Here is a 16,206-nt window from a genome sequence, read left to right as displayed (position 1 = left end):
CACAGCCTCCATGCACCGGGAAGAGCCCAGGGCAGCCCCAGCCCAAGCCCACAGTGGCAGTCCCCCAACCCCCACTCCGCACTCTCCCAGGGTGCACACAGTGGCAGGAGTCACCCTCCCCACCCCCCCCCCCGGATGAGCTACAGCTCCATTCCACACCCCACCCTGCCCCGCTGGGCAGCGCCTGCCCCACTCCCTCCCTCACCGGGGGAGGGGGACATTGATCTGCCCCCCCATGCCCCTTCCCTCCCTCCTCCCCTTCTACCACAAACTTATCAGCTGCACGCAGCTCTCCATGACCCCGGGCTGTGCTCCTTGCTGCCTCCACGCTGCGCTGGTGAACGCATGCAAGGGCATGTATTGGCCAAATTATAAGCCACATCAGGCCAATTTCCGATGCAATCAATTTTCTTTATATCAGTGCCAATCCAATATCGGACTCGTGTATTGGTGCACCTCTAACATAAAGCTACCTCAACAGATTTAAGAATCCAAATGCTCCATAGTGTCAGTGATGAGAAGTGACTGGTCTGCTATGGAATCCTCAAAGCCATGGGCCAGGCTAAAAGACATTTGGTAATAAATCTTAAGAGAAGATGGTAGTGTGCATCTAGTGCCAAAGAGCTTTACTCTCCAATGTATGAAGTGGCTTTTCCAATATTCCAGAGTTAAACATGAAGTAGGTAAAACAGACTGAGCACTTGCCCCGAATGGAGCTTTCTCCTAGAAAGAAGGGCTGCTTGGAGACTAAAAAAAAAAAGAACAAAAATGAACAAAAACATACAAACCGAAAAAATAGCACGTTAAATTTGAACTCCATATGTCCACACACTGAGCCAACCACATGCCCAAAAGAGGCACTGTGTTAGCTGAACTTGGCTTACCCAACATCTGTATAGATCAGGCGCTTTAGTGGAGCTTTTTGTCACTTTTATCTAATAGCTGATTTAATCAGCTATTAGATAAAATCAGATAAAACCCCGACAAAATGTAGATAAAAACAAAAAACCCCGCTGAAGTGCCTGATCTATATAGACACTGTAGAGCCAGGTCAAAGTAATGCACTGCTTCTTCCGGTAAAGCATGTTTTTTCATTTGTCTGGGTTTTGTTTTTTTTTTTAAACGTCTGCAAGCAGCCAAGATGAACTGGAACCTAGGGAAATTTATGAATGTTACAATATAATACCAAGTACATGAATTGAATCTAGCAAAATAGGAAGATTACAGAGGGAAAAAAATTTACATGTACAAACACTAGACAAGAGGAAAAGCTAAGATGGATGGTGCCATTGGAGATGGTAAAACTTTTAACTGATGTATCAGAAACATCACAAGCAGCTCTTAAAGAATAACTTAATGTTTTCTGTCCTAGAGGCTGAAGAGAAAATTAACTTTGGCCAGACCCCAAAGTACCTTAAAGGTCTTGATTTGAGTCCCATTAATGAAATTCAGTCAGTCACTAACATCAGTGCAACCAATTGCAAGACTCAGGCCCTTCTGGTTCCACAGAATTATCCCTCAAGTACAAAAGCCAGAGTGAGTCATCCAAAAGTCCTACTAGAATATAAAGAGGAAAAATCAAGCTGGGTCAACATGGCTCAGAAGTTTATTCCATCTTAACTCTAAGCATTACACTGCACATGGGCAGTGAGTAAAGTAATTCAATGCAACATAACTATACGCTATGAAGACATCACCTGAGCCAGCCTTTCTTCACTTTGGGAACCTGCCTGACACTATCAAAACCATGTCTGTTCTTCTTGGGAGCCCAAATGGGAAAGATGACAACAATGAGACCTGTATTATTCTACTGCTCCTCCATTTATTTTGGAGGGCTGAGAAATGCTTCCAAGATCAATTAGTCATCTAGTCATTAATACTATATGAACAATGCTACAGACCTAAAGCTTTCAGACTGAGGAAAAGGTCACCAGATTTACATGCATGATCTAAAGACTAGAAAGGTAACACTCAGAGGACAGAGCCAACCAAGCAGATTCTGGTAATGAAATCAGTACAATGGTAGTACTCTAAGCACCCTTGTGACCTACAGCAAAAATAAATACACATTGACTAAACCTGTATGGTATGAAATCATTATAGTCACAGTTTCACTGCAGACAGCAATGAGGTGCTGAGGACAAAGCAAACAGAGCCTTGATTACTTATGTAGCCCTACACCACATATTAGGATCTCCCAAAACAAAGAATGAAGGAGGAAGGGACAGAAGATGAAGGAGAATCCAGATAGCAACAGCCTTTGCAGAAAAGTCTTCACTTGTGCTTCCTAGAGCACAACATACCACCTCAACAGCAGTATGTTGAAAAAAAAGTCCCACAAACAAACGTATGATTTTCTTAAGCTGCAGTAAGGGAATATAAGCAGGGAGCTACCAAAATCACAGTGGAAGTTTGTGGTACAGTGGTACCTTTAATCTTGCTATTTTCACTGCTTTCCCCCTGCCCCCTTGCTGTAGAGTAGCCAAGCAGCATTTATTGCCTCTTATCCATTCAGCAGCAGGAGAGGAGGGAACAGGAGGGCGGACACAGCAAAGAGTGAAATTAAAGGTGCTGCTAAACTTTGGTCACAATTTAGGTAGGTCCCTAAATATAAGACTGTGTTTTAAGTTAAGTTTCATTTTCCTTTCCAGGGGCGTGTATGCAGATTTTAAATGAAGTGATGAAGGGGTTTCAAGTTTTGAATCAGGATCTTAGATTAACTCTTCATTACTCTTCTGTCATCCCCTTTGAGGACTGTGTTCTTCTATTAAGAAACTGCTACTCTGAGTCATTATAACAGCGGCAGCGATGGAACATTATTTTCGGGACTCCAACACTCACTGAAGCTTTTCCTTCAATAAGATCAGAGGAGCAGTGGTACAGCTGATGTTCCAATAGGTCAATTGCCATCTCCTCCCTCTCCTACTGCTACAAAAAAGGTCTAGAATTACTTTTCCTGACCTTCATTGGCTGAAACCGAGCAGCAAGGAAGTCAAGATCCCAAGGGCACATCCAAACAAGTGTGCACGTGCTGTATGCAGTGCTGCAAACCTGTGTGAGGTGATGCAAAGCGCACACGCTGCACATGCAGGCATTCACTGTGCTGCTAATTTGCAGCGCAGCAAGTGATTTTTTGACAAGAGACTCTGGTGTCAAAAAACCCCACATCTAGAAAAAAAGCAGGGCAGTGCATGTAGTAGCAGCATGCACTGTGCAAAACTGAAGCCTGGCCAACTGGAGCCATGCTCTGGCTGCCAGCCAGTCTCAGTGTGCTGGATCACCGCCACTGGAGCCCTGGGAAGCACCCAGGACCCCAGTTAAGGCTGGAGGGGCCAGCCTCCACTACACCACCCAGGGCAATTTGCTATGCACCAGAGCACATGTGCACGAGCATTCCCCAGGGACAAGAAGCAGAGGCACAACTATGTACCGCTGCTATTTGTCCCCAGAGAAACACACACACACACGCACGCTCAAAGCAGCAGTTCCCCAAATGTTCAAGTCTGATCCTTCTTACATGAACCCAGGCCATTTTGAGCAATGAGCCAGTTTGTTCTCATTTAAGCAGTTGTTCTCCCAATAATCAAATCTCAAATTTAAAGCACATTCCCTCAGCAAACAACAAAAGATAGGATACAGCAGCTTCTGATCACCTGGAATCAGTAAAGCTTTATTTGCAAAGGCTAGTACTTCAAGCCAACTGGCAAGGTCTGTTGAATGAGGGGAGTTAGTCTTGTTTGGGAAAGTAGTTTTTACTGGAGTATCTTTCACATAAAAAGGTTATAAGATTTTATAAGTTATTTGAATGCCATGCTATTTTTATTGTAATCAATGATTTAGTTCATTTTTTTTAATAAGGCCATCACTGTGGTACTTGGATGCACAACAAGTTAAAATACCAATATTAAAACAGCCCACAATAAAGAGACCTATTCTAGAATAGCAGAAAAACACAGGAGCTCAGCAATAATCACCAAGTAAACGTTTGATGGAAAAAGCTGCCCTGCGTCTTCCACTGAAGGTCAACAAGCTGGTTTCCTCTGATACTCCATTCAAACTAATATTCCACAGTTGGTACCTTCCTTTGGACATGCTCCTTTGAAGTTTAGGTGCCCCCCCAGGAACTTTTCAATCAAGCATCAGTTAGTCACCCATCATAGGATCCCCCTTCCTCATACACTAAAAAACAACCAAAACAGCCCACCAAGTGATTTAATCCAACCCCAGAGCCAGAATATCAGTGGCAATTCAGCAGCAAAACCATTTAGAAGCTGGTCATAGGTAGCAACCAGCCTCAGACCAAACTGCATTATTTCAGCACACTGCTCCTAAATGGTTGCTGACCCCTAAAGTAGGAAGAAACAAGTTAGATTAGTGACTCTCAACCAGGGTGCTGAAGGATCCCATTAAAGGTGCTATGTCATCCAGCCCCTGTGAGAAGGTAAAAGCTCTCCTCCCCCAGCATGGTGCACCATGCCTGCCCCAACTACTTAGTGGCACCTGCAGCTACTCCTCTAGGGACCGCTGCCACTACTGCTCTCCCCCTGGCAGCCCCTATGCCGGGGCAGGCAGTTATTTTGGGCAGAAGGCCGCTTGCTTAGTTTTGGCAAGCCATCAAGAGCCGCATGACAGGCAGCCCAGGGCAGATAAATATAAGTTTTCTAAATTTTTTAGGATGGGCCAGATAGAATGGCCAGGCGGGCTGCATCTGGGCCCCAGGCTGCATTTTGCCCACCCCTGCCCTATGCCATCTACTCCCACACTGGCAGCAGCATGTTCTGCTTCAGGCAGCTGGCATAGCATCAGAACCACATTTTGTAGCCTGGCTTGTCCACTGTGCTCCTTCCATTCCCAGGACATGCAGAAGCGGGTCCAGGAGCAGTTGCAGCCATGTGAGACCCCACAAGAACGGCCTCCAGTAGAGACTTCCCTTTCTCCCTCAGGTACAGGCAGGGAAGGGGCAAACAGTAGAAAGTGCACAAGCTTGTTTAAGTCCTTCCATCACTTGACACCAGCTAGATCAGTAGTTCTTAACTATTTTATCCTCTGGGCACCAATCCATGCCTTTTCTGAAGTTAGGTTGTAGCCCATGGATTCTCAAATGGAGTGCTGAAAATTCAGGAGAGGTACAAAGGGGACCTTGAGGCTAAAAAGGCTGAGAACCACTTGATTAGATCAATAGTGAATTGCCTCTAGAAGCAAACAGAAGCCAGAACAGATGGAGCATATTTCTAACATACTTGCAGTGACCTGCTCATCTAGGATACTAGACCATTGTTTTGCTGTTAACTTCAAATACAGCACAGTAAGAGACCGACCTGATCGTGACAAAAGCACTTACGAAGTTTGGTGTGATGAAGGAAAAGTCAGACTGTTAGCTACTCCAAACTGAAAAGAGGCATATTAATCACCGTTGCAAACAGGAATATTTGAGTACAGTCCAGAGTTGGAAAAACACATATAGCACATAAGATATTGTACCAGTTTAACAAATGTCTCTCTAGTTTATTTTGCCTAAGGTCTTGTCAAGGCCTCTCTTGTGTCTTGAATAATACTTCTCTGGCCTTGACTACTGCAACCCCTCTCAGATCCAAAGCTTTCCTCTCATGCCTCAATTAGTCAAGGCCAGAGAAAAGTTTCACTACTGAAGCTCCTCTCAAACCCATTCAAACATGCTAAGATCGCAGTCTGTCCCATCATTCTAACCACATGATCTACATCTTCAAATTCTTCCAATTGCTGTTGCTTCTTCACTGCATCAGAGTAAGCCTCTTGTACACATTTTCAAGGCCTTGCACAATTTAACCCGTTTCCATAACCCCCACGTTTAAATGCATCAGTTACCTCCTTCAGCATCAGTACCAACTGGTTCACACACTTAATCTCTTCTTCCCTTGCCACAACAACTTTAATATTTTTCCATATGGTTTTTCATGTTTGGAATAATATTCCCCCTAAAACTCTACCAAGCTATTTCTCTATCCTCCTTAAGCACCTCTTCTCATATAATGCCCACAAAACATTGCCAGTTTATAACAGACACACAGGTAGCAACTTACATCTACAGTCATTTTTCCCCCCTCCATTTATACCATTACCCTGTAATGTAATCTTACATTAAGATTCAGAAGAGCTACTTGTGTCAAAAGTTAGCAGCAATTCTAGTACCCAGTGTGTTTACTTATTTCAGATATCAAGACAAACAAACAATAAATAGTAGTGTTTTACAGAGTCCTGTGTTAACAGCAAGATTATACCTAAAAATGTAATTTTAGCTTTTCTCAATGTGTTTTCATCCTTAGATAGTTATGAGCACCTGGTACCTTGTGGCCAGCCCGTGGATCAGGGGTGGGCAAAATATAGCCCATGAGCCATATCCAGCCTCCCAGCCACTGCTAAGGGCCTAAGGAGGGAGGGCTGCGCTCCACACCACCCCCTCTGCCACAGCCAGTGCTGGGCCAGGCCAGGCAGTGCAGACTCTACCTCCCCTCCCTCCCCCACTTCCTCCCCCAGCTGGCCCTGTGGCCGCACAGTCCTGGCACCATAGCCACTGGCAACCAGGCCCACCCACCTGCCAAAATGAGCCACAGACATGAGCACCTGACAAAATGAGTCCATGCCGGTGGGTGGGGCACTAAGTCCAGGCAGTTAACCCCAACTTTCCCAACAGCATAAGCTAATAGCAGCAGGTGGGACAGCTACTTGGCATGCTGCATCACAGCCCACCTTGTGCAGGCCCAGCTGCTCGTGACCATAATGCTAAGACTTCACAGCGACAACAGGAAGCTGGGGAGTGATGGACATGGAGGTGCAGAGGAGTCTGTGTGCTGTGAGGTCCAGCCTGGTCCCAGCTGTGACAGACTGGAGTAGTATGAGGTACAGCCCTCTCTTAGGCTCTTGGTGGTGGTCAGTGGGCTAGATGGGATTCACTGGCTTCTCCACAGCACCCCCCTACCAGAACCTCAACAGCTCATGAAAACTCCTTAAGTGGCCCTCCAGCCCAAATAATTGTCCACCTCCTGCCTTAGATTCAAGCAGCACTGTGAATGCCTTTATTGGTTATGATCTAATTGGGCTTTATCAGAATCTTGTGCTGTAAGGCTAGGTACAGCTACTCTGGTAACACTGAAGAAATGATTAAATGTGCCATTGAACAGATGATAGGGAGACAGCAAAGAGGCAGTCAAGAGAAGAAACAGGACATATGTAAAAGGGAAAGTAGCCTTTCTACAAGGACTGATACACAGTCTGAATTTAAAGAACCTAAAGAAGCTATCTACTGATTTGTCAGCACTAGAATTTCTAAGTGTAAGCATAAAATTAAAAGGTAATTGAATTACCAAAGTCCTAGATGCTGTGGTCTAATAAGAGTAATGGTACATTTAGCTAAGAACTGAAGTCCTCACCTTCATGAAATACACCTGAATTACAGCTTCAAGGTACCAACAGATTTATTATTTAACATTTATGCAATTATTCCCTCAATACAGACATGAAAGGAAAGAGTGAACTTCATCTTCTATGAAGAAAGATAAAATAAAGAGAAACATTAAGGTTTCTATTAAAGTTCAGTTCCATCCTAAATGCTACTTAAAATGGCATCATGACATCCACTAATTTCACATCAAATTTGCTTCTATGCTTGTGGGTTTTTCTGGGTGGCTTTTTACATTTTTTTTTCTCCCAAACTACCTGCTTGGCCCACCCCCAAGTCCAGACAGATACACCAAGCTCTTTCCTTTTGGCAAATCACCAATAATATTAGAATTGGGAACAAATCTTATAAGACATAATGCACATGTTTAGCTTTATGTACAGCAAAAAATTGTAATGAAGTCAATGCTTGCTGAGCATGAAATTAAGCATATACATAATTCTTTACAGAATCACAGCCTGCATCTATGTGAAGTTACTTCAAATATACACTCAGCATTTCCTCCATCCTGACCCTGACCTCCCCTACTAGTGTCTTTTAAAAGAGGGATGAAGTGACAGTGAGCTTTGGAGACTGTTCTCCATGTAGTTCCTCATCAGAGATTATGCAGCTAGGAGTGGGTTTTTTTAGGCATCTCTTCCACCTGCAGCAGGACACACAAGAGACATTCAAATATAGACAAGTCTGTTCCTGTAAGATTAACAACTAGCTGTGGGGCGAGTACCTGGGGATTCCCAAAATAACCTGAGAGTGAGAGATATCCAAATCAAAAATACTTTGATTCACAAGACGTACCCTAGGCACTACTTTCCTCTGAACTGACAAGCCATGTGGACTACAATTCCTGAAAAAACATTAATGAGAAAGAGGTCTCAAATGCCTGAATGTAATTATGGCTTCAATCTCTTACCTTCCTATTCCTCTCACCAGACTTAATACAAAGCCATGACCAGCATTTCTGATGTTTTCCTTATTTGTCCATAAATGCAAATAGAACAGAGTGCATTACCGCAAGAGTGAATCCAGCAGCAACAGACACGTAAGTCTACAAGAACCTATGTAAAGCAATCAACTACCCTTAAAAACAATCTGCAAAGGATATTTGAAGAACTGGTGTTTTGCCTTTTTTTTATATCTTTATCGTTCATACTGACCTACAAATGCTTTTTTTTCTCCTTGCTCCTTGTTTCTCACTCTCTCAGAAAGATCAAGCATATGAAGTTTAACCTCCCACAATTTTGCTAGGAGGTTTCTGTAGGAGTTTCAGAAGTTTGTCAGCTCTTGCATGTTGATAGAAAAGAGTCTTGAATCTTTAAAGACACCCTTTACCCTAAATGCTCTATAATGAAGTCAAATGCATAATGAAGGCTGGAGAATTAAAATCTATTCCCTTATTAATTCTTCTTTCAGCCTCTCAATTCTCACAAAGCCATTACTTCACTACTTCTCCAATTATTATAGAGCCATCTTAAATAGAAGAGACCTGAATGTCCTATCTAAAAATACAGAAAAAAAAAAAAAAAACACTTCACAAAAGCCTTTCAGGTCTCCTTCATATATTGTAAAGCAGCTAGTAGGCTTTTTTGTTACCTATCCTTATGCATCAGCATCCTTAAGCACATTTATTCTCCCATCAGTGGATTTAACTTTGAATCCTTATGTCACCATAAGAGAAAAGATAGCCTTCTTGCTAAGGTCCAGGCCTAGTAAAACATAAATTAAGATTCCTGGGCTCTATTCCCAACTTGTTTCCCGAATAGTACTGGGCCCCAGTAATCCACAAGTAAACTGTCAATTCTCCAGTTTCGCCAATATTTGTCAGAAAAAATACTTTACAACGGTGGATCACGCAATTTCTCTGTCCCAAATACTTACTATCCAAGCAGGTTAATAAAAAGACAAAGAACGGTTGTGGTGAGGGAGAAATGTAAAGAAAACCAACAAGAAACTTCTAAGGTGATTTTTTTTTTTTTAAGAGAAGATAAGGTTTCAGCAAAAAGTAGAACCGTTCCAAAAAGTTTTTACACTAATTTCAAGATTCCTCAGTTCTATTATGCTAGGCGCTGTTCGTATATGAGGCAAAGCTAGGAAATAAGTGGAGAGATAAGCAAAGACCTGATGAAAAGAAAGGGCACAGATTTGAGTGAAGAGGATTTTGAACTTGGGGTGACAGGATAAAGAACGTTAACAGAACAATTTTACAAAGGGAGGGTGGGGGAAGAAGACAAGTGATTTTGACTGAGCAAATGCAACTTGAACGGTAACTATCTGGATAGCTGAAATAAAAAAGAATTCAACAGCAAGGAGGGCAGGCAGCACTGTTGAAGATAGTGAGGAAAGGATAGATGTGAGAGATGTTAATAGAGTGTTGGGATGGGTCAAAAAAGAAGAATCAAAATCAGATGCAACACCAATTATAGGCATGGGAGACAAGAAGGTTAGGGGAATTGTCAATAGCAAAACAAGAAAGAGTAAATATAAGAAATTTGGTTTTGGATGGATGAATTTTAAACTGTATCTTATCAACCAAGGAGAAGTCAGATGGAGCCAGAAACATGTGACTAGACAGAGAAAGGTAGAGATTTGGAAATTAATAGTGTGGGGGCAACAGCCAAAATTACTGAACTGGGGGCCTTGGACAGAAGGCCTTTCAGAACAGTAAAGAGTATTAACTGCATTGCCTCCTCAGAGGTTCTTACTTCACTCTCCAAGACTTCAGATGAGATGAGCATCTCCTTTTAGCACAGTCACTGGTACCAAATCCTTCCTTGCCTAAAGTCTTCACTGAGAACGGTGCATGTTGTCATATCTGGTCCACTCCAGAAGGAGAAATGAGGATTCAGAGCCGAAGGAGCAGGCCCCATTAGTGCCCAGAACGGTACCTAGCACTTTTCGCCTTCTAGACTTCAAGAACTTGCTCATCCTATGAAGCACTGAACCAGGAGCTTGGTCCTCAGGGCCCGTCTTCACGCAACCTCACCAGCTCTGACAAAGAAAACCTGCACAGCTCTGCATGCTCAGGTGAGACCGTGGGAGCTTCCAGCAGTCCAACAACTGCTGCTCACTTGCCTTTCTTACCCCAGGCATCCAGAGCACTCAGCAAACCTGTATGGGGTTTTGCTTGGCACCGGGGGGTCACGTGTGGGCCCGCTGAGCGGTCAAACTCCAGCGAGGCGCTGCACCGACTCCCAACTTCATGACTGGAGGAAAGTAACCCCCCTCCCGCCACACGACCATGCTTGACCTTGCCTAAAGGGCTGAGATGCTTCATGGCCACAGGCAGCTGCCTCATGTGAATAAGGTGACTCCCCCATGTCTCACCCCTGGGGCCAGTGCGCTGCTGCTGACCGCTGGCCTCCAGCCCTTCCTCCCGGGGGTGTGGGCATCCCCAGCTCCTTCCTGGCCGGGGGCAGACCCCGCCCGAGAGGGGCCCTGCGCGGGGGTGGGAGGCGCCCCTTGCCCCCTCGGCCTCCTCCGGGCACAGGCAGCGCCCGCAGGCCACCCCCACCCCCGCTCACCGGAGGTACTGCGCGCACAGCAGGCTCATCCTCCGCCACTCGCTGCCCGCCTCCGCCGCCCCCTCTCTGGGTCTCACAGGCCGGGCCGCCCCGCCGCCCGGGAGCCGCCGCTGCCTCCGGCCACCACCGCCGCCGCCATCTTCCAGTGCTGGGCCCAGGCTCCTGCCGCCGCGGGGGTGGGGGGGCCGCTCCGCAGTGCCGGCCGGGGGGGCGCGGGACCCGCTCTCGCGAGATCCGCCGCGGGGCTCGCGGCCCCCTCACGCGCCCGGGCTCGACGAGCCGCCTCCGCACGCCGCGGCCGCCAGCAGCAGCAGCAGCAGCCGCCTCCGGGCTTCCCAGCCAATGCCGTCCCCTCACCCACACTTCCGGGAGCGGCCCCGCCCCTCCGGTCGCACTTCCGCCTGGTGCCACAGTCAAGCGCTTCCCCACGCCCCGCTTGTCACCAGCCCCCCGTGCGGCCAGCCCATTGGCTGCGCCGCTGCTATAGCGACGGGGGGGCGCTGTAACCACAGCAACCACCGAGCGCGCGGCTCTTCCGGCCTAGTGACCCCGCCCCACCCGCGCCCTCGCCGCTGCCCCGGCCCCGCAGCTCGCGGGAAGTGCGAGGGAGGGAAAAGCCCCGCGCGGTCTCAGGAGCGCCCACAGCTCCCAGGAGAGGGTGCAGGTTTTTAAGCTAGCCCGAAGCTGCCCGCAACCCCTCTGGGGGACGCTCCTGGCCCGAAAGCCCTGTAGAAAGTGGCTCCCCTGGGCGGGAGGCGACAGCTGGTCCATCCAGCTGCGGAGGGCGACTGGGGGATCCACATGTTTCCAGCCCCCTGGGGAATCAGTGCATCCATCCCCATGGTCCCGGCTCTGCTGCATCCTGTAGATTCTCTCCCTCCTTTAAGGAGCAACTTCACCTGCTCTTCTCCTAACTCTCCCGCACACGTGGGCCCTGCTCTGTGCCCGGCCCTAGCCAGGCCACCATGCATTGGGCGGAAGTGAGTGAGGCGGCCACTTCCATGTTGAAGCTCAAGCCCTGGAGCTGGGCCTTGGGTCTGTTGCGACTGGTCCTTACCTCTGCTTTGCTCCTGCTGGTTGCGATGGCATAATTTGTCTTCCTATACGAGCAAAAGAGCCTGGGTGGCTTGAGGAACTGGGAATAGAGCCCACTGCGACCAAAAAATGATCTCATCCCACGGTGCCCTTGCTGGAGCAGACCAGCTCTCATTGCTAAGTCATGAGCCTGACTCCTGCGTTCTGCTCATTTACAGTGCAACTCGCCTGTTCTGTGCCTCAGTTTCTTCCTCTGTACCTTGGGGAAAATATCTAAAACAATCACACCTCTGACAGAAGAGCCTTCTGTCAGGAACTACATAATCAAAACTTCCAACAGAAATTAACTGAGCAGTTCCCCGCCTGGTTTCCTGCAGGACTGTCAAAATCCCATGGATTTCTGGCTCCCCAGATGCCTGCCAGGTTGGATGCTTAACTGCTCCACTCCAAGGCTTTCCAGGCCCCAGGTTTCTGAGCGGCCAGGCTGCCTGGCTCTCCGGGATCCCTGCCTCTCTAGCAGCCCAGGGTTTGCCAGCTGGGCAGTGCAGTAGCCTATGAGCCTGTAGCAGCCCAGGGATCCTGACTAGGTCAAAATTTCCATTTCCATTGTTTTCTAAACAGTGTCAGTTCCCTTTCTGTAGGAATTTCAACATTTTGACAATATTTCAAATTTGAAATATTTCATCTTTAAAATGACAGAATTTCCAGTGGAACAGGAATGTGTTATTGACTAACTCTAATGACAGCTTCTAGGGCAGGGCATGCCTCAAGCAAAAGGCTGGTTCCTCCAAATTCAGTGTGCAACCTTCTTCTCCCTCCTTTCTCTGTGATGTCAACTAAGAGAAAGGATAGCAGCAAAAAATGGCTTTAGAACTGGTTTGGTGTTTTTGGAGAGAGTTGGGGAAACAATAGATGTAAGTATCCTGTGAAACTGAATGAGAAGAGATGGAGAAATAAATTTAAGAGATGCTGGCATAAGAACAACCTGCATCCTGAGAATATGTAAAGCTCCAAAAGTACTGACACTTCTTCCCTGGCAGCAAGGATACTCCTCTAGTGTGATCTTCCTCCTATATATTCTTGCATTTTGTCCATAGAATCTGAAAAAGTAGGTTGTTGCCTGTGAAAACTCATGCTTCTCTAAACATTTAGTCTCTAAGGGCATGTCCAGACCAGCCCACACGTGCCTCTTGCCGCATCTCAAAGCAGCAGCAAGAGGCACGCTAGGAACAAAAAAACATTTGCAGTGTGGGCTCAAAATTTGATACCTGGGTATCCAGTTATCAAAAAAAACCCCGCAGGAAAAAAGCAGAGCAGGGCACAGTCCAGGATTGTACCCTTAGGTAACCAGAGGCTTGGACGCTCCAAAAAGATGCCCTAGTAGCCGTCCAGAGCATCTCTATGGCTTCCCCTTGCTGACAGCGCATGGAGCCCGTGCACACAGGACCTGGCCTGGCACGACACACGGTCCCCGCAAGTAGTGCCAGCCCCCAGGAGACAGCCCAAGCAGCCTGGAGCTGCCTGAAGGTGCACGGCCCTGCGCTGTACTGAGCCAGGCCAGGTCCACACGATACGGCACAGGCAGCAGTGGGTGCCAGGCGGCCAGGGCCAAGATGTGCTGTCCGATGCTGCACGGGGGCCTGTGCCAGGAGGGCCCCAAGCACCCCAACAGCTGCTGCTGCTCCTGGGGTGAGCTCTGGGCCCTGTGGCGGGGGCTTTGGGCCCTGTGGGGAGTCATGTGGTTCTGCAGGGGCCTGTGGCCCTGTGGGGGGGAGCTACCCCTCCTAAGCAGGTCTCCCCCACACATCCTCCCACACCCACCCCACAATCCACCAACAAACTCCACACCCCTAAGCCACCTGCACAGACCCCTCATCCACACATCTGGCCCTGTGGGTTAAGAGTGAAGGGACTGGGGCAGGGGGTCAGGCTGTGGGTTGAGAGTGAGAGTCAAGGGCAGGGGCAGGGCACTGGCACGTGAGTGCTGCTCAGCGCTGTACACCCTGGTTAGCAAAGGGGTAGGGGCAGCTTTGATTTTTCTCTGACAAAAAAAGCCAAAAGTAAATACCAAACCATATAGATATTTAGAAATTATTTTATTTTAGGCACTGGTAGCCTTCCAAATTGCTTTAAACTTGTAAATATATCAATAAAACACTGCCAACTAATATCTCTCTCTATATATATAGCGGCATTTCATTTTAATCACAAAAAACACTATTTTGGGTATTTTAATGAGATAATTTGGGTTTCTTATCAGAGAATTTGCAATTTTTAAACAGGGAACGCCAGAATCTCTGCTGGTGAGACAAGTGACAAGACCCGAGCAGAGGAGCCTGTCCAGGGTCAGCACTGGGGACCCAGCTGGAGGGCAGACAAAGTGGCTGACCTCTTGGCCATTTGGGGCCAAGAGGACACACTTGAACAGTTCAAAGAGGGCCCCTGCAAGGAACATATCTTCTGAGCGATAGCTGCCCAGATGGCAGAGCAGGGACACCCCATCCAAGCCTGGCAGGCGCACAGCCATGGGGCTGCAGGTCCAAGGGGGAAGATGCTGTTGCAGGTGGCAGCATCTCCCACTGCCAGACTGCTGCAGTGGGTAGAGCGGGCAGGGGCCACTCCAGGTTAGGGCTGCTTCAGCAGTCCAGCTGGCACAAGGAGTAGTGTCCACAGATACCAACTAGCTGGGCCTCAGAAGCTCCTGAGGACAAGTAGCCCTGAGCTGCTCAGCAGGGCAGGTTTTTATATTGCTGGGGCCAGCACAGGCGCTGGTCCCAAGTTCTAGATTCCCCTGGCTGCAGATCTGGGAGGAGCTGGGCAGGGTTATTTTGCCCCAAGTGGCACAACTTGCCCCACACCAAAGTGCATGTCCAGGAATGTGCACTGAGGCAAAAATCCCCAGCTCAAATTTGTGGCACTCCTATTTGAGCTGCTGCAAGTGCACATGCCTGCATGCGTGGATGGACTCTAAGGTGCCACCTTCTGCCTGTCTTCAGACTAACACTGCTAACCACTTCTCTCCTAAAGATGGTGATTTTTCTTCTTCTCAAAAACAAATCTTTAGTATAGTCTTCCAATATTATGTATGAAAATCATAAAAGGCCCTAAAAGATGTGAATGAATTTCAGAGGTTCAACTTTATGTTACTAATTGAGATCAATTCTATGCATAAGGAAAATATGACAAGAGTCTCCAAAATATTTTCAATTCTTGTCTCAACACAGTGGTATAAAACAGTCCTTTCCTTGGCCTCCTTCATAATAGCATGGCAATACTGACTGTACTTAATTAAGTATATATAATTAAGTATTATATATTATATATAATTATTGCGATGTCTGGTTGTTTTGTTTTGGTTGGGGGGGGGGGGGGGGGGTTTGAGAAGAAGAGAACCTGAGAAGAGAGAGCCTCGGATGTGTCTCTGTAAAGGCAGCAAGGCAGACAGGACTTTCTGATTCCTCAGGCAGCTCAAATAATCGTTGCTACAAAGCTTTAAGTCAGCACAAAGCAGCTTGTGCTGCATGACGTGTGCACTGGAACACAACAGTAAGAATCATGCTAGTGTTTTCATATGGCCCGTCATATTCCAGTTATTTAGGGAATCCCTATGCAGCTATGAGTTTGGCAGCACTGCCTAGACTAGCTCTGCACAGAGCTATTGCACAGGTGAGTTCATTAATGGTTACAAAGAGCTTTGAGATGTGTGGATGGAGATTGCAAGAGCATAACAAAAGGCCACATGACAGGGTAGGGCCCAAATCCTGGTATGCAGATTGCTAAATGCAAAAATGCATTTGCCACCTTAACTGAAAAGTTGTTGAATGGGAAATCCTTCAGAGCACTTTGCTCAATTGGTCACATCAGCCAAGAGGCTAGCACATATAGGTCCCAGACAGGGGGTTGAGAGAAAGAGGTGAGCCCCATTTTCTCTTTCTTTGTGGGCAGATAGAATTGGTGCCCTGATATCCTTGTTGGAAAGTCATGAAAGCTCTAAAAAAGTTGATTTATTTACAGTCTCAGTTTTTCATTATAAACTAAGTTTAAGGCAGCACAAAGCAGTTTATGCTGCATGATGTGTGCACTGGAACACAACAGTAAGGCCCATGCTACTGTTTCCATATTGCCTGTCATATCCATAAGTTTATAATGAAAAAATAATATCCAAAGGGAAATATTTTGAGAATTCACATCCAGGGCTCAAGGCAGGAATTCAAGAGA

General features: G+C 47.0%; 1 protein-coding gene across 2 annotated transcripts in view; it reads right to left on the bottom strand.

Annotated features, from left to right (window-relative positions):
- Positions 1-11,299, bottom strand: part of SMG7 (SMG7 nonsense mediated mRNA decay factor) — an 83,283-nt gene extending 71,984 nt beyond the window's left edge. Inside the window, exon 1 of one of the 2 annotated variants that reach the window (XM_014596025.3) lies at positions 10,954-11,299. In XM_014596025.3, the coding sequence (XP_014451511.1) occupies positions 10,954-10,982 (29 nt within the window). In that variant the 5' untranslated portion in view covers positions 10,983-11,299. The remainder of the gene's footprint in view (positions 1-10,953) is intronic. The other variant, XM_014596024.3, reaches the window with a different exon arrangement.
- Positions 11,300-16,206: the final 4,907 nt, after the last annotated feature.

The sequence above is a fragment of the Alligator mississippiensis genome, chromosome 5 (genome assembly GCF_030867095.1).
Source record: "Alligator mississippiensis isolate rAllMis1 chromosome 5, rAllMis1, whole genome shotgun sequence".
NCBI classification, from domain to species: Eukaryota; Metazoa; Chordata; order Crocodylia; family Alligatoridae; genus Alligator; species Alligator mississippiensis.
Note: the sequence above shows the minus strand (reverse complement) of the source record. Positions and strands in the feature narration are given on the sequence as shown.